The sequence below is a fragment of the Trematomus bernacchii genome, unplaced genomic scaffold (assembly GCF_902827165.1).
Source record: "Trematomus bernacchii unplaced genomic scaffold, fTreBer1.1, whole genome shotgun sequence".
Classification (NCBI taxonomy): Eukaryota; Metazoa; Chordata; class Actinopteri; order Perciformes; family Nototheniidae; genus Trematomus; species Trematomus bernacchii.
Window position 1 is genome coordinate 3,984,568 of NW_022987720.1, and position 19,759 is coordinate 4,004,326.

A 19,759-nucleotide genomic window follows, 5' to 3' on the forward strand; every position below is an offset into this window, starting at 1 on the left:
AGTTTTTATTTTTTCAAATCAGTGTGTTTATGGGAGAGCCGTTGTTTATATAAATCATGCACCTGCATAAACTGTGCACATATACCCTGTAAACATGTGCATACATGTCAGCGTGTTGGTTGTGTACACAGTTTCACAAAAAGAGACCAAGCTCTGGCTCAGGAGCTGCTGCTCAACTGTTTGCTGTCTGGTTTCTTTAAGCTCCTTCTGCTGCAGAGATTCAGTTTGCAGAGAAGGAACAATATTAGCTCAGACATGATGAATTGAAACATAAATCTATGGTTTTACTGTACATCATTCAAGTGTAAACAAGATGGGATCAGTGAATGTTGTACTGCCCACTGTGTATTATATATCTTTCAAGCTGACATAGTTTGACAGGGTCAATGAAATGAAGCCTGAGCTAAATGTTCTACAGCAAGAAAGAATGAAGAAAGGATGAGTGCTTTCTAAATGAATTATGTTGCCAAGGAACAATGGCAACTGTGTGCCAGCCTTATGAAATCATGTCTATTGTTAACTTAAAATTGACTTTTGAAACTGTTACGTGTGCATGCTTGTGAGTCCAGTTAGAGTTCAAACCTTCCCATGATACGAAATGTTGTCTTTGCTTCCCAAAGTGGGGTCGACTCTTGCAGAGTCTAAGCCAAACACAGGTATATATCATCAAAAAGTGGCTACATCACTTTGAAAGGTCAGCAGCAACCAAGTCAAAGTTTAAGTAATTGGAACCTTGAGCAAAGAGCATGGTGGTAATTCTCATTAGGAAAACAATGGTACCAACAGCCACTTTACCTGACGTGACGGCTTCAAGCTTTGTGAGTTCTTGAGGCTAAATGAGTTAGTCCAGTTGCTCCTATTCCCTCAACGGGAGATCTTTTGGCAAATCCCCCAAGCCAGATGACATAATATCTCCAGTGTGTTCTGTCTCTCTTGGGGTTTCCAACCATTTAGAAATACGAAACTTTCAAAGGAATTGGGGCGGGAAGCATCCTGATCAGATGTCCTTACCAAATCAAAGGGCTCCTTTTGATTTAAAGAAGCAGCAACTCTTTCTCTAAGGCTGAGTCTGGTCACCATAAACCGGAAGCTCATATGGGCTTCTTGTATCCGCAATCTCATCCTTTCTCCCACTACAAAAGCTTTGCCTTCATTGCTTAGCTCCATCTTCCCAACAATTGTAGATTACCTGCAGCTCTTGTCGCACCTATCTGCCTGTCGATTTCACATATATTTTCTTCCTGACTCATGAATAAGACTTCAAGATACTTGAACTCCTCACTTGGGGCAGCAAATCACTCCAAACCCAGATGGGGAAATACACCGTCTCTGTCAGATGAAGCCAAGGCCCAGAAAGCAATTCTGATGTTCCCAAACAGAAAACTACCCTCCTGTGGCTGTATCTTGATGTCCTCTCCATTCAAATGACAGAGAGAATCAGTGACATGGTACATCATTCCCGGCAGAGTCCTGATCCAACTCATCACTAGGTAGTGTACTCCAACACCTATCCTAGCGGGTGGGGTGGCCCTTTCACAGTTCAGTGACAGGTCAGGCAGGGACCAGCTGAGTCAAGTGCAGTGTTGTTGCAAAAGGCACCAGATTTGTACTGTGGGCGGCGCAATAATGTTTTTCAAATAATAGTTTTGAACATGCTTCATTATGCCTGTCTCTCTTAATATGTTCCAGCACACAAAGCACGGTGAGCAATGAAATGCAAAATCACTCTTGATTATTTTCCCACGTGTGCAGACCTGGCATTGAACTGCTGAACACTTTGAACTGAATACAGGGCTGTAAAAAAACGACTCGTTTGCATTGAGCACGTATTCAAATGAACAGTAAATACTTATGTTGCTTAGAAAAACAGAAAAATGTTCTGCAGTGCATTTCATGCTGTTAAAAATACATTCATATAACCACTTCCTCCTATGTGTACTGGTGCATTTATGCAACATACTCTGACTCCTATTGATTAGACAGTTGTGTCGCAGGCCATCTCTCTGAGTAACTGCTCCACCAGGCACTGTGTCAGTCAGCATTACAGCTGAGGATGCTGCTGTACCCCCCCCCCCCCCCCAACTCCCCCCACCCAACTCCCCCCCCCCTCAGCTGTCAGTGTGTATGATGGGCAGTTCCCTTCATCAGCTTCCCACAAATACAGACTTACACAGGCAAACACACACACACACACACACACACACACACACACACACACACACACACACACACACACACACACACACACACACACACACACACACACACACACACACACACACACACACACACACACAGCCCGGGGCTAATTCATTATGAGCTGAATGTCTGCTTTGTGAAAGATATAGAACATTTGCTCAGTCAATTGGAGTGGGGTACTGGGGAAATAAGTTGCTGATTTATCTCCAAACCCATTTTATTATAATAAAAACCACAGCACATGTATTCTAAAAAATAATTCCTTCTGTATTTTGGACAGTTGAAATGAAACTGTCTTTGCATTATCTTTACAAAACGGACAAAGGCACGGCATTTCAGGCTTTTTCAATCCCTCAATATTTTTCAAATTATGATGCTGAATATCTTAATCGATTTCAAGTAATTTAATACCGACATAAACCAACAAACAAACCACGACATCTCATTGATTTAGTGTGAACAGAGGGGCTGTGAGTTTCATCTGTATGGAGATCAATATAGTAATGAATTATGTGTGTGCTGTCAAGCAAGACAAATGCTCTCTGGCTGAGCTGAATGTCAAAGAGGTGGATTGTAGTAATGTGTTTTTATTACATGTACAGCACTTTGGCTCGCTTTTAAATGTGCTTTATAAATAAAACTTGATTTGATTTGATTTGAATAAGTTGTTGTGTTCCCTGGTAAAACACAGCTTGAATGAAGTACTGCGAAAATCACAGGTACAAAATATAGAAAAACAAATAACACATTACCAGTGGAACAAAGTAAAAACACACAACCGTTGTACGCCAATAATTAAGCTGTTATGATTAACTGAATTCACATCTCCTGTCTAAAAACAGGATTATATTTGATCCCTGTGAAAACATGTTCAGGTTGTCTTCACATGAAATCAGCAGAGTCAACTGCGCCATGAAACAACCAATCCTTTTTGTTTGTACTGAATGTAGGCTGTCAGCTTCAGTAAGAAATGAACTGACTGCAGTTTGTTCCATGACTGCAAATAATAACAGATCTGCAACAGGAACTTGCTAGAAATACCAGTGAGAATACAAACAATGATGACTCACTTGTGGTGTTGTGATGTAGTTGAGGAACCTTTTGGCTTCATCCTCCAGAGAATGACTCACAGCAGCCCAGGGCTCCAGGTCTATATGCCACCGAGTAGTCTGTAGTGAAGCACACACACAAAATATAATCAATAACGATAAATAGAACATTAAAATGGATGGTTATTTAACATCAAAGTAGGCCGCTCTTTCTAAAAGAAATCCAGAGCAAGGACAACAACAAAGAGCGCTTTATTCATCTAGGTATTATAACACTTGTGCATAGCTACTGAAGGAACTAGGTCACAATGTCCTCAGTGGATAATTTTACCCCCAACCTGTGTGTCAAATCACAAAAGAACTTCACATTTTCATTGTTTTCTGCAACATTCGGCCTGCTATTTATTCTCTTGTATTCTGCACTCCAAGGTACAGATACACAAATATCGACTGTAAGTCCAGCTGTGTTTCATAGTAAAAAATAAGAGCTCAGATTTCACCATCAGTTTACTGCAGCAGCACATTGCTGTGATCACATTCCTGAAACCTGGCAGAGCTCTGCTGTACAGCCTGCTTCATTTATACAGGAATGTGTCTGTTTACGATTTGAAGAAAGGCAGTAAGATTACGGTTACACAATACTTTCTTGGGTCAAACAACATGTTCAAGCGTTCATTAGCAGCGCTGGTATAAATGATCCCGAGTGATTTCACGATAGAGTGCTTCCCTGCCCGCGACGCTACTGCATTGTCATTTAGTTTTATAGGCGCTGCAGTTTATTTTCAGATGTTTTCATCGATGCACAGATTATGTTGGTTTAGTGAACAAGATCATGTTTGGGTTTGTTCAGTGCTGTGGGCACATCTGGAGAGCAATCTGCAAAGGGCACTTTGGTGACATAAGGTCTGTGTTGGAATTCTCACCCATGTTTCCATTCCTCTTTTCTTCCCTCTCTCCTCACAGATATGCCCTCCAGTTTAGTTATGCAGGCTCAACACACTTTGCTCTGCAACAATACAGTTCATGCCAACAAAAATGGCGTATGTGTGATTTGATCATTTAGATCAGGGGTGTCAAACTCAAGGCCCGGGGGCCAAATCCGGCCCACAAGAGCTTGCAAAGAATATAATACGTTTATTATAAGGTTACGTGCCGCTTTACAGGAGCACATTGCCCATAAACTACATGTCCCACAATGCATCTCATTTTGTGAGATGCGCACTGAAGAGACTTGCAATAACTTGCAATGATTTGCCCTAGACTTCTGCTTTCAGACGTAGTTAATTATGAAGTTATTACCCTATCTGATAATAATCCAATGCAGAGGAAATATTGTAAAATAATACATTATTTTATATATATATATATTATATATATTATATATATTTATCTATGTATATTTATATAGTCTTAAAGTTACCACTGGCCCTTTGAGTGCAACCAGAATTCTAATGTGGCCCGCGATGAAATTGAGTTTGACACCCCTGATTTAGATAGTGTTTATGTCAACTCCCTCATATTTCATTGTTGTAACAAGTGGATAGTTCACATTCATAGAATAGATATAATTGGAGGGATGAAACCCTCTTTAATGGTCACACACAGTGACATTTGGCCTCTGCATTTAACCCATCCTAGTACCAGGAGTCTAGTAGTAGGAGCAGTGGGCAGCTATTGTACAGCGCCCGGGGAGTGAGTGGGGTGGGGGGGTAGTCTGGTGCCTTGCTCAAGGGCACCACGGCAGGGCCCAGGAGGTGAACTGGGCCACACTCCATATTTTAGGTCTGGTCGGGGACTTGAACCGGCGACCCTACGGCTCCCAGTCCCCGACTGACTGAGCCACTGCCGGACACTCAAGCACACACAGAATTCTTACACACTGTATAATTGTATTCACTTCAATCATTATCAGCATCCAAGTTGAAAGAACATGTTGCCAACAAATGTCACATATAAACAAGTATGTAGACTCGTATGTGCACACACTTTTATAAATCACTTAGGTACACTCCAACATATGCATCATGTCTGCACTGCATTTAGATTATCTACTAATGCGTTTTCCATGGTAGGGCTGTCTTTTCTTTGCACAATGAAAAATGCATGCAAACGTATACATATGCATGTACTATATATGTACTATATATTACCTGCACATGCACTCTAATCACTCTGCTTATACATTTTCTATTGCAGCACAGTTGGGGTCATTTCTTAAGTGAAGCTCAAGCTGGACCTGCCAACGCAGAAAGTCAGCTGTCGCTTTAATGGCTGCATTTCTGGATCCACACAACACTATTTACTGTTTGGCATTTAGCCTTTAATCGATTTGCGGCGTGTTAAAACATCTGAATGCTTGCCTCAAACCTCTCTCTCCTCCCTCTCCATTCTGTCATCTCGCCATTTCTGTTCCTCCCTCTCTGACTCGACATCTTCATTTCTTGTCTTTGTTGTTTCTCTTGCTGCCACTCTTTATATTTCTACAGTGTCTCAGTTAAAAAATAATTGCACCTGTGGCCTCGACACATGATAAACATACTTAGAACAGATAGGGTGATGTATGTGCTTAGGTGGGTTTAAGACTATATTCATTGTTTCCTTTAGTTAGAGTTGCCACAGAAAGAAACACCACAACTTGGCCACACAACAGAGAGCAAATACATGTATAAATATGCAATTGTATGTCATCATCATTCATGTTCTAGAGCACCATATAGATTGAATAATAATAATATTAAAAAAAGAATCTTTCTTCTGGCTTTTACGTATTGCTAAGCCTCTACAGGGAGACTGTTGTTCAACCCTTCCATACAACTTTGATTCAGCCCGAAAAACTATTTTGCAATGGCCAAAAGCTGTCAAACAATCCCCCTGCAGATGAACAAAACAGAAATAACAACCTGAACCAGCCTTGCTCTGAAACTCTTCCAGTAAGGCCAGGAGAGTTTGACAGGGGCAGAAACACTGCATGTCGGTCTAAGCCTGTTATTTATACGTAGACAAAAAACATCTACATTTCGGAATCCCGGTGGTTAAGAAAGCTTGCAGCTGCCCTTTTTTATCTCCTTACCGAATCCTCCCTGCAAAGCTCAGCTATCAGGCCCAGGACAGGTTGGGACAGGACTGCTGATCCTAGAGCAGATATGTTGGTCAGTGGACTCGCTGGGAGTTTGCAGAGTGTGAATAAAAACAGAGGTGAAAAGTGGAGAAGGAAAGAACAGAGTGATGTTCAAGGCAGACATATTGCATGAAATTCATGGCATGAAAGGAACAGAGATATTGACATAGTTTGCCAATGGAAAAGGGTGTGCTTAGCTTTCTAGCTTAAGGTCTGTACTAAAAAATGGCAGTTATCCAACTCCAGCAACTCAGACTTTCAATCCACATCTGTTTTCCTCGCAGGCGCCAATTATTTTCTCTTCATGTTAAGGTATTTGTTGGAAATTATATCTGACCTTTATCTAACAACATTTTTATTTATTTCTGCATTACAGCTGAGATACAAATAGAGATGTTTTTGTGCCTCTATGCACACATTATGCTATGCATGTCTGTGAGCTTTTAGTTACTGCTGAATCATCACTTAGCGGTGATGAGATTAGTGTAAAGCCTCATGTTCAGTTAAGCACAACAAGTGATCAGTGCCTCAGGGACAGCAGAGGTAAGGGGTGTTAATAACAAGCACACAGAACATCACTCAAAACTGTCGAGCCTCAGCTCTTTAGACCTTAATCCCAAGACATTAGATATAACAACATCCTCAGCACGAGCAATTCAGGTGGCTGCTTTGAATGGAAGGATGGATAATGGACAATTTGGATTCTGTCGCTGTGACGACATTGGGAACTTCAAACGGTTCTGAAGGAAATGTATAAAACATTTAATATAACATACTGTATTTGGCAACTAATTAAAATCACTGAAAGAAGTTGAATTGTCAGTTAAAATGGAAATTCTGAAGATTAAATTAAACTTCAAACACTGAGATATCATGACACAAGGTAATGTACGTGCGCTTGCTGACAAACATTTGCATAGGATTAATTTAAAATACTATGTAGTTGCAGTAGATACAGTATAACACCACTCCGACCCAAATTGTTGTCGTGGAAGTGTAAGGGCCACCCACTGGTTCCCATTCAGGTTAACACTGTTATCTCGTTTTTTCATCATTAGCTGCTAGCTGCCATCTAAACTGTCACCATGCTGAGAGCTGTGGGGAGGCAATCCCTCAGTCATAGATATGCTCTGAATAAAAAGTGCTGAAAGGAGTAGTTGATTCAGTCGAAGCGTAGTTGATCCATTTAGCTGGAAGGTTTCATTCAAGAGGTGAAAAGCTGACATCTGAAAAAGTTTGACATGTCATTTGAATTTTTTATTTAATCCATCTTAACCAAATAAAACCAATTGAGATACATGTGCAGGTTAACTCTTTGATATTACAAAATATATATTTTATTTAATTAATCTTGAGACAAAGTAAATTGAGCAAATGCACCTCAAAGGTAAACGAGTAACTAAATTGCTCTATATTTGTCTTTGATCTTGCATTTTCTTTTTCCAGCCTTTCATTTCCATTTGATCTGTTGGGAAATGGATGTTTTTTTTAACATCCCTGCTCCTTCTTTGATCGCTCTGTTATGGGGCCTTTCTGCATGGCCTGCCTGTCTTGATGGAGCTGGGTGTGTTTGTGAATCTGTTCCTCTCAGCCTGGTGAGAGAGAAGTGTGAGCAGCCAGGCCAAGCATGAGTAACCCTTCAGAAATGACTGGATACAACAAGAGAGGACAGAACAATGAAGGGAAGGTGGTGAGAAGAAAGGAGGATGAGCAGAAGGTACACTACAAAAACTCAAAATCTTGCCAAGTATATTTGTCTAATATTTACTCTTTACACTTGCTATAAGACTTCAGAAGTGAAAATGCAGTGAGATATAGGGTCTTGTTTTTAGACAATGCATCATCTTGTTAAGTCAAATCTTATCTTCAATCTTATTTTGAGCTGTATCTCAGATGAAACATATTTCTTTTTCTAACTAACATCAGAAAAACAGAACACTTTTGAGCATTTGCGGCTTATATTGTAACACAACATTTCCTGATTCTGGTCAAATATAGTTCAAAATAAGTTCTCCCAGCTAACTACAAGATCTGATTTATCAAAATATTCCGTCTTATTTCAAGAAATCTTACCAAGCACATTTTCACTTGTTCTATTGGCAGATCTTTGTACTTATTTCAAGTGAAAACACCTTGTTTTCATTATTGTTTAAGTGATTTTGGAGCAGCATTTTTTCCAGTGAAGAAGGTTAGATTGACCTGAAAGCAGAGAAGGAAATGTACCTCACTGACTGTGAAGGAAGAGGCAGAGTTTAACACCTGTATATGGATTAACACCAAGAATCAAAAAGACGGTTCATATCGATCCATGATGGCCAGAGCATCTCAGAGATCACACCTCAGACAGTGGAAACCAATTATAGCTGGTGTATCAAATGTCACGAGGTGAGCTGTGTCTGCCTATTTGGAAACCATAAGGCCACAGACACACTGCTGCCAAGTCTGTTGGTAAAGTGCCGAGGTGGCAGAGTGTCAGACCTGCTGCTCATTGTTTAGAGATTGCTCTCAGAGGAGTCTATACCACCAAGCTGAGCAGTCACCAGGTTCAAGCTTTCAGTTCAACACTGTGAGGATTGTTATTTTAACGCTGTTTTGAAGTTAGGAAATGGTCTTTGACATGCTCCATTTTCCTGACGGCTTGAGTAAAAAGTGGACAGCGCCTCTGTGCCAAATCAAGGTCAAGACTTGCGATGGAGTGGGCAGACAGAGACGTTTTGGTTGAATGAAACAGCAGGTGGCTGATTCACATTAGCCTCCCTCTGATTTCCTGTTAGTGAATCCAAAAGAGAAAAAGAGAATTAGTGAAGTAAAATGTTTTGGTTTCTTCTGTGATGCTCAGAGCTTTGATGCAATGTAACATTTATCACAGCCTAGAGCTTAATTTCTTTTTAAAGAAACATTATCAGTTTGTGAATTGCAAAGTTACAGTCGTTTTTTTTACAAGGAAAATAGAATAGAATAGAATTGTATATGAATCAGCTGGATGTGAATCATTTTATTGACATGATAATAGTGAGTCAGAGAGGTTTGATTTATTGGCTTTCAGGGGCACATTGTGTTGTATCAGTTGGTGATAGACCAAACATTGAGAGCATAATAAAAAGTGAATGTTGAAAGGATTGATGCGGACAGCATGACTGCATAATAAATAAAGCATAATCACAGAGAATCAGGCTTACCGAGCTCTATCGTTCTGACTAATCTGGTAGATAGGGGAGACAGACAGTCACACCAGACCCAGCTGCCTCCACTTCCTGCACTGTCATCTCTATTCCTCTGGCTCACGGACCAATCCCAGCTCACTGTCGGAGTACAGTGAGAGACAGAGAGGGTATAACAGAATTAAAGAGGAGGATTACCCTGATCTTTTTTAATAAAGGCAGTAATCTCAGAAGAGTTTAGCTTGAGTCTCAGAGGCAGAGTGATGCTGTGGAAGAAGCCTGTGGAGGAGTGGAGGGATGCATGAGCAAGTGGGTGGAAGTGAACTTAAAGTGAAGGAGAGAGGAATTGGAGGTTGAGGAACAGATGGTGTAGATGAAGGATGGAGAGATTGCTGTCCTCTCTGTTCTGTTTTTTCTTTGTAGGACACATCTAACAAACCCACATCTGGTATGCATTCATCAGGGAGAGCTGGAAAAATGATCCTAGAAGTGTTTATATTACAGTGGTGGACTTGAATTAACCTTTGAATATCATTTGACATTGATGCTATTAATTCATGCGAACGACACTGAGTTTCATTACAGCACACACACGCTTTCTCATTCTTCATTCTGCACATTACGTGGCAGTAACGCTATCTGCCCACGTGCTGTAAATCAAAGCCGATCGAAGACCAGCGCAAGCCCATTTGGCTCAGCACTCTGTGCCATCACCTACATGGCAGTCTCGTTTTATGTCCATCTAGCTTAAATCAAAGTTGATCTGTGAGCATTGCTTAACATTCTTGCCAGTGCAAAGCATTTGCATATTCCTGTTTTTGGTCCAGGTGCATCATTACAAACATCCTCAATATACTGTGTTCGGCCAGAAGAACTATACCAGTATTTTGAATCTCTCACGAAAGTGCATGACAGACTACATAACACATTATGAGTTGAATGAAAGATACATTCAAGATAATGGTAGCATCAAAGGACATGATAGATTGCTTTGCGGCAAGAATAAAAACCTCTCAGAAAACTGACGTACCATTTTGAAAATAAATAATGAGTTCTTCTCCACTCAACGTCACATATGAATCGACTTCCAGCTCTTTTTCTTTTATGATTGCTGCCCATTTCCAGCACTGTCTTAACATTGAATGTAAGGGTAACATCAGCCATTTTGACAGCAAAAGTGTGTGTTTGGAAGAGTTTTAATTGTAAATCTTTGAAGAGAGCAGTTGTCATTTAAAGCAAACTATTACAGTACACTTTATGGTATGCATGTAGCTGATAGAAATCCAATAACAATTTGTGGTTTTGTGTAATTATGGTATTATACATAGCCACAGTGGGGAATTACACTTTTTAATGGCCTTATAAAATTAACCAAACACTGCTCGCTGCTGGGCGTAATTTGTTAAGGAAAGGCAGCTGTGTGTGTTTTGGTTTGAAACATTCCCATCAGTTATGTAAGGTTTCCAGTAAACAACACAACACAGATGCTCTTATCACATACGTACATACATTGACATGCATGCATACACATTAAAGCCAGTTCACATCTCATGGCACATGCTGTCAACTTAAATATCTATGGGACTTGCGGTTGCCTTGGAAACACAGTCCTTCCATTCACATCTTACATACTCATGCACACATTCATAAATGCATCCAGGCATTTACAGATGCTGCTATTCTCGCCAGACACCAGAGCACATCGGTATACTTTTAACTCCTTGCTGTCCTAAAGGTCTCATATGTGATGAGTGCTTTCCCAGGTGTTGATAATTCTGTTCAACATGCAGTCATCATAGTCATACTACCACATAGACATGTAGTTGAGATCAAAATAAAGTTTGAATAATGTTAAGTTGGCCGCTTCCCTACTTAACATTCCTGTAATGTATGCCATGTGGGCAAAGTTGTTGTCTCATTTGATCCTATCCTGTTTGGCCACCGACCAAAGAGACAGATGGAGGCTTATTGTTAGCAGGCTTGCAGTTAAAATTGGCATGTGTGTGTCTGTGAGTGTGTGAGTCAATCTATGCACGCGCCGGTCTTCCTGGACACTATCCCAGATATGAAATCTGTGTAGGATGTCTCGTTGATAAGAGCAGAGGGAGCCCACTGAGCACCATATGACATGTATATCCTGCGATGGAGCTGGAAAAAACAGAGAGTGACAGCAACATGGGCTAAGACAGGCAGTCATTTTAACTTTCTGCTTATTCTTTTTCTATTCTTGCCAATCTGTCTGTTTGTTTGTTTTTGCACATAAATAATGACTGAATATGAAAAATTAAAGAGATGACAAGGGGATGTATATTATAGTCTTGTCATAGCGTAATTGTCCATGTTCATGATTGTTATGAGATTTGAGTCCTGCCAACATCATGGCTAAGCAGTGGTGTCTCCAAAAGCACTCGGCTTTTTGTGTTTCTAATTTCATCCCCCTTCTCTTTGCCTGCAACTCCATATGTTTTCCATCTTCATTATCCCCTTGTATTTATCAAATACATACTGAATATATACAGTGGTAGTGAGAGGCAGAGATATTGTTTTCAAAGGGGTTTAAACAGGGCTTTAGAGGTACCAAAAGCTCTTTAATTGGTGTTCCTGAGGTTCATTGGCCCTCTCTGTTGCTTTAAGGGCTTATTAGGGTTTGTTGTCTTTGTAACTAAACACATGAAATGCCACCAATATGGGGTTTTTGCTGCATAAACAAACCTTTTGGGTGATACACAAAGGGCCATTTTGTAGAAGCAGGTATTAATGGTGAGTTTGAATGTATATGTATAAAGAGATGGGGCAGAGTAAGTGATTGGAGCGAGGGCGTCCCATTTCAGAGGTCAATGCACTCATTCATATCAGCTGGGGGGGAGACCGAGAACTTTCCGGAATGTTCCAGACAAGGCGTCCATGTCTGAGGGGAGTATTGTGCGAACGAGACTCTGGACTTGACAGTTTGACACTGACTTTTCCCCCTCCAGTGGGAGTCTTTGTCCGATTCCAGTTAGCGCACACAACAGACCCACTGTTAACTCGGTCGATAATATAAAGAGCTTGAAGTAGCTTCTGTTTTCCATATGCAACATATGGTTTTCATCATCTCGTTTGAGTCAGGGTTGGTATGGATCTACGATTAAAAGTGGAGATCAGAAGCCTAAGCCCTGAAACTTAGCTAGAGTTTCAAGAGCAAAGTCTTATAAAAACAGATTGATTGGGGATCCATAATGTTCCTATTTATGAGATAATAAAAGAGGTTTTGTCTTCTCAGCTGCAGATACACTCTCAGATGTTTCTCTTGAGTGTGTAAATCCTTCCTCATGCGATTAAATAGTCATATTTCTGTAAACTTTGCCAAGAGGGGGTGATTGATTATCTGAAAGGTCTCTTTGTGCTTTCCCCCCCCCCCCACTATAACTTTAGTTAGACTGAGATACTAATCTCCCATTGAGCAAGCAAAGCTGTGTGCTGGAATAGAGCCGTTTACGTCTCCATGGGTGGCTTGCGTGTGCAGGGTGATATTACTGCGATAATGTGATGCAAAAATGTAGGAAATCAAAGGGCTTGCATGTCTAAACATATGTATTTCTCAGCTCTGATTTCATGGGCCCGGAGTCTTCCCACTTTGCTCTGTGCATGTAAGCTGCTTCAAGGTGCTTGTGATGCTATGAGCGGATTGTTTTGTTCTTGTTGCAGCCTACAAAATAACAGGAAAATATGCTTAAAAGTGCAACAGCAGACAAACCTTAAAGCAAACATTTGACAATTGGACAATAAGCTTATTTTCCTTCTTGCTTAGAGGCAGATAAAAAGATAAAAACCAGGATTAAACAAACAAGATGTAAAACAATAATTAAGGAGTCGCTTGTAGGTAGCCTGGACCACTGTTTTACTTTTGCTTCCAGTGTCTGTGCTAAGCTAAGCTAACTGTATCATTGCTGTGGCTTTATAGGACATATTGTGGTATCATTCCTTTTTTATTTAACTTTTGGCATGAAAGAAGAAAAGCTTATGGTATTTGTTGAACTATTTTTGTTGGTCTTTTAAAAAATAACTTGCACCGCTGCTGATATGTTGACAACTATCTGCTGCCACCATTTTGTCTTTAGGTTATTTACATTTCAGTTTTAACTTACTCCAGTTTTGTATTTACATTTTAAACAATTAAGTGACTGCTTAAACAAATGTTGCTTCAAAAGGCCATCTTTTTCCTTGGCCATGAAGATTTGTGTAGAATCAGCCAATAGCCTAGCTATAAGAGTCTAAATAGACGTCAGCTCTCCAGACGTTGATTCCTTGAGACTGTCTGGTTCCCAGGATGCCCCAGCTAGAGGTTAAAGAGGCCTGAGAACTGACTCCAGTCACACATTGGGGAATTACAGAAGTCAACCTCTCTCATTTTGTATTAACTAGCAGCCTCTCTCTCTCTCTCTCTCTCCTCTCTCTCTCTCTCTCTCTCTCCTCTCTCTCTCTCTCTCTTCTCTCTCCTCTCTCTCTCTCTCTCTCTCCTCTCTCTCTCTCTCTCTCTCTCTGTTGAGCCAGGGGTCTTTCATATTTCTAAAGCATGACCAAGGTCACTGGGTTTCTGCATTATAAATTCCACTGGAGGCCCAATACTGGCTGGCAGTGGTTGGCACAGACAGCACAAGGTGGCATTTTCTGTTCCGGCTTTATACCAACACTAAACTAATCAACGTTCAGGAGTATTCATTCCAAATCCCACTGATTCTTACTTGAGGAAAAGTAATTAATACTTGCCTTGCAGATAAATGAACTGATGTCCCAGTCAAATTAAATAAATCATTTGCATCAAAGTGCAGACTGCTCTGCCTTTTTGATGGTTTTTGGTAGAATCAAATCACAATCAAAAGTGTTTTAGTCAGACAGAATGAATTAGAGTCAACTCAAGGGACATGACAGTGTTTATATATTTCTCCTCCTCTGGAGTCCTTTCATTTCTCTTTGTCTAGCCTGTCAGTAAACAAATACAAACACCTCATTTGCATTTCTGAGAATCTGTCATTGTTTCTTACATCAACAGGATAATAATGGAAAGTGATATCTTCTATTATTGCTATCTCCCACTGTATGGTTGTATAAAACTAAATCAAAAAGATCAGTTATTGCGAAGCGGTGCACAGATTACCTTTTTAACTCTTTATGATCCTTTCCGCTGGTTATCTTAATGAAATATATTATAAAATCCTATTCAACCAGGAGGCCTGTCTCAAAGGATGCAAGGTTTCTCTTTGCTTCACTTATGTGATCTATGTGCTGCGTGGCTTTTGGCTTTGAGGTTGAGTGTGTGTGACATGTGAATGACAGCTGGCCCATCTGGGAGAAATCTGAGAGTGACACTGGGACATCGTTCCTATAGAAAGCTCTGCAGTGCTCACCCACCCACAGTACCTTCACTGTGAAGTAGGATTCTGTGGAGAGCAGGCATGGGAGAACTGTATACCTAAACTTTATTAATCTACTTTGAACACTTATTTTTACATTTCTGTTTCTTTCAATGGCGGGTTATACAGTAGGAGAAGTGATTTTAAAATGTATGAAGGATAAATCACTTCAAAGCCTCTTGTTTACCATATTGTTTTTTAGAGAAGCGGCAGAAAAATATTCTCTTTTCTGTGAGGAATCACTTGGACTTTTGGGAACATGCTGTCTTACATTTGAGAAAATCATGTCTCATTGTCGCTTTAAGCACCCATTTCCTCTTCCTCAAATATTTTCACACGCAAGGGAAGTTGGAGACTTTGAAGTTGTTTGACTAAATGAGGAGTAATGAGGCACTTGTTGCAGTTCACCACCGGGTCAAGATGGTCCCTGTTATCCCAGAGTTTGAGCCCTTATAAGGTTGCTTAATATGATACTTTCTAAATTGAAGGTTTAAGTTACTTAATTGCACATTATTATAACATATACGCATTACAGTCTGCTGTAGATGGGGAGCAGGAAGTTTCATAGGAATGTCATCCTCAAATTGACAAGTCAAAATGTTGGTAAGGCTCCGACATTTTAGCTATAGCTTCATCAATTTAAGATATATAGAAAAACAAGAAGATGGCCGAACTGGGGCTACAGTGACTACATGAAGTCATCTGTCCAATGGATACACAGAGACCAAACTGAAATCAACCTTCTATCAAACTACCCTTATATTGTGTAAGTAACATTGGATTAGCACTTTAAAAACAGTTTTGTTTTATTATGCTAATGAGCAACATGCTAACAGACCAACCGAGGATGATGAACAGGGATGTACAGCACCTGCTAAACATCAGAAGTGTTGGTGTTGGGGCCAATACTGCCTTATGCAACTGCAAACCTTGACTTTTTGTTGTTGCAATGTATTATTTCTTGATATGTAACATAACAATGCACCAGCACGTTGTAGTAGCATTTCCTCCTCATACAATGGCAGTGAGTGTAGGAGGCATAGGGCTAATAAGCATATAGAGTCGTGATTTTTGAAAAGCTGGCAGCCACCCTTCTTTTCCAAAGCTTTTAGCTGGAGCGATTGAAATGTGCTGGAGTGCTTCACTGTGACTTGGGGGCAGTAGTAGTGTGTTATTACTGTGTTAAATAAGGAGTGTGAGTTCATCAGTGCCTGTTGTTTCTGCTCTTCTCTCTCTCTCATCTTCTTTTCTCTCTCCTCTCTTCTCTTCTCTCTCTCTCTCCTCTCCTCTCTCTCTCTCCTCTCCTCTCTCTTCTTCTCTCTCTCTCTCTCTCTCCTCTCACAGAGACACACAAAGACTGTGAAGGAAAATAATTTGTCAGCAACAGTCTGGTTCCCTGTCACCTATCTTCTCAACAGCTTCTTGAATGCTTTTCTAATGCTTTTTCTCTTCATTTTGCTCAAAGCCTCAAGGTTAAATCTTCTTAACTGGTTTAACTGCACTCAGAGATGGAAGAGAAGATGATGTGTTTAACTGTGTCACCTTGACTTCAATAATACACCCTACAAATGAACCACAATCAACTGTAAATGGAAAACAAACGTTTTTTATTTACTGATATAATGAAATCAAAATGGAACTGGTCACAAGAGAGTTTTATTTGTGTCTTAGCAGCATTGAGCCACACATAAAACTCCATTAACAGATCATTCGAAACAACAATTTAGTATGAAGATGGTCGCCAGCCATGAAGCAAATCATCATTTTAGTTACGGTTTGCTTCAATCTCCCTTACGGATAGGTTATATTAAATGAATAATGATTATTAAATGTACCATGTACTTATAGGTAATACAACACTGGCAAATGTTAAATCTATATGAAATACATGTGGTTTATTGTTCATGATCTGGTAATTGATATCAAATTCAATGTAACTAAAAATAATAGTTTTGAAGTGTTCAGCAATTATTTTAGTACTGTGGTTTTATTTAGAGACAGTTTTTGTTTGTTTATTATTGAGGTTATTTTGGCGCGGGCTCTTCTTGAAGTGTTACTTTAGAAAAGGAAAATGGATTCTGGTTTTAGTTTTCTATCCCCTCCACATAAACTTAACACTGTGATATTTGATGAATTTAAGAAGACTTGATTCTCTGGGAATGCAATTATTGGCAACATGTGCGAATCTATTCACTGTAGTTATAGTAAATCGGTTTGATTAAGATTGACACAAGCTCATAAATAGGTAATAATGAGGTGCAGTTATCAGTTTCTGTCCATGCACTAAAGCAACATAACATCTTTCCCCAATGTGTTGACAGCAGGACAGGATCCATCAAAAAGGCAAAGTCTCAGAAATACAAAAAAAACACTGATGTTTGTGTTTCATATGTGGGGCCCAAACTGATGCTATCCCTTTCAAATGGCACGCCAAACACCTCACATGGGATACGGCATGCAGACTCTAATTTTCACAGAAGTACAATGCAACTCACTGAATACCAACTATTCAAACCCATTGATATAATCCAGAAATCCTGAAAACAATGTGTGCTTTGATTGGTTCAAACACAGCTTTTTAAAGCCGATTTCCCCCAGTGTTTTTGTAAAGCACTAGTCTGTGATGGCTGCTGGCTAACAGGCTATTTTTTCCTCAGCTTCTATAGGAATGTTCTCTTGAATCCCTTCATTGCTATTCATCAAGGTCACTAAAGGCGTCCTTGTCATTTTCCTTGCAGAGCAACTGTCCTGCTTTGCAGCCCATTATGTATTCTGTAAAGCCTCTATGTGCCTGGAGGAGAGAGCAGGAAGCAAGCTAGAGCGAGTGATATGTTTAAAAAAAAGGGTTTAAAAACCAAGAGAATAATGGGTTAGAAGTGGGAGGCAAGACTGAAGTTTTAATTTGAGACAGACGGGAGATAAAAAAGCAAGATGGAGGATGAGAGCAAGGAGAACAGGGACATGGTAACATTACAGAGCAACAGTGATCTTCGAGATGAGAGCCTAAAGCAAGAAAAAGAAAGAAGGGGTGTAGGTAGAAAGAAAGAGAGTGTTAAATGGCTGCAGCATTTGACACTGATTTCATCAGGGCCCCTTAAGGGCAACTTATGTGACACATTGTGTGTTAAGAAGCAAGGAGAGCGAGCATATGGTGGCATGCAATATTGATGGTGCACAAGTGCCCATCTCTCGATGTGGCATAATAGCCCTGCAGTGATTTGAGAACATAATTCAACACCCAGTGCTGTTGCCCCCCAGTCTCTAGTTAAGACATTAAAGATTTAAAGACAAAAGTGAGTACAAGCTTTTTCTGCCTCAGAGTTACACAAAGAAGAACTTCAGTAGAGAGGGAGAACTGGTCTAAAAGAGGGACGAAAGATCAAGGAAAGACAGAATAGGGTGGATGGGCGTACATGGGAAAAGGGAAGTGAAAGAGAACAAAAGGAAGATGGATGGATCGAAGGATCAAATGACAAAAAAAGAGGTTGCAGTAAATATCTCAGATGACCCAAAAAAGGCATAAAGAGACACAAAAAGAGGGAGGTGGCAGCTTTGTTAAGCCGGTACTTTAACACACCCTTCAGAGGTCAAAGGTCAAGCCCCTGTAGTGTGTATGTGGATAGGTGTGTTAGCGCCTTGCGCCTGAATAGCTCTTTAGATTTGCAACTGATACAAAAAAGCCAGAGGGGACTGTTTGCTGGTTTGATTTGTGGTTTAAGATACCCTTATACCTGTTCAAATGGTATGCATCCATCAAAAAAGTAAATTGCACCGCCAGAAACCCCCGGTGAGAAAACTCTTTTTCAACTTCAAAGCATCTCAGAGGCGCTCATTGAACATGCATCGATTCTGCTGCCTGTTCCTCCTTCATCATGACTCACAGAGATGGAGTGAAAGCCCCTTATGCTCTACGCTGATTCAGGATCAGATAACCTTACAAGAATCTTAATCGCAGCAATTAAGGACTCAGAAGTCGAGGGGTTATTAAACATACCTTTCTGTGGGAGCGTAGGGGTGGGCAGCATGCAGGTGAGGGCTCATCTTTGTCTTCCTCTTTCTTAGTCTGGCTGTCCTTCTTTAGTGTCCGGACATAAGAGATTCTCTTTTTAATGCTCCTTTCCTGCTCCTCTGCCTCTGCTTTGGTTCTGCTTTGTTGGCCCCAGTTCTGACTATCCTGGGTGGGACGTCCCAGGGGAGCAGGTGTTCCCCGCCAACCGGTCTCCAGGTAAACATGAACACACACACACAAGCCAGTGAGCAGAACACCCACACGGCAGCAGCAGTCCCCAGGTGAGTCTCTCTCTCCCCATGTCCCTCTACTCTGTTGTCCTTTCTCTCCCCTCAGTCCATTTCTTCTACTTCAAGTTTAGTTTTTCTCTTTGCTGTTTCTATCCCATTCTTCCTGTAATTCTTCTTAAAGAGTTATTTTCTCCTCTCGTCCAGCTTCCCTTCAGGTCCAAAGTCCTGACACAGAGCAGCAAGTTAATGAAATACAAACATGTCGTCAACGAAACCTCTGCGCATGAGTTATCCCACATGTGTGAGCCTGCATCTTAACCTGAATTTGAGCATGCTAAAGTTCTGTCATGAGGCTCTGCAAACAGATTCAAAAGTACAATGTGTGCCGCCCTCTTTAAAAACGTTAGGAACTCCCTCTCACACTCTCAAGTCCCCCTTTTCCCAAACACACACACGCCCCTTTAATTTTCTTTCTGTCAGGCTCATATCACACACGCACCCCTCTGTTGCTCTGCCCCCTCACGTCCCCATCCCCCCCCCCCCAGACTCTCGGGTTACTGTGTAACTCTAGATATGGGCAGGGCCCTCTCAGCAGCTGCG

The 19,759-nt window shown here is 40.6% G+C and overlaps 1 protein-coding gene across 1 annotated transcript in view; it reads right to left on the reverse strand.

Moving 5' to 3' along the window:
- The window catches only part of mettl24 (methyltransferase like 24), a 28,404-nt gene extending 8,869 nt beyond the window's left edge, over positions 1–19,535 (reverse strand). The window contains 3 exon segments of the mRNA XM_034142874.1: positions 3,270–3,368; positions 18,915–19,193; positions 19,195–19,535. Of these exon segments, the coding sequence (XP_033998765.1) occupies positions 3,270–3,368; positions 18,915–19,193; positions 19,195–19,230 (414 nt within the window). The 5' untranslated portion in view covers positions 19,231–19,535.
- Positions 19,536–19,759: the final 224 nt, after the last annotated feature.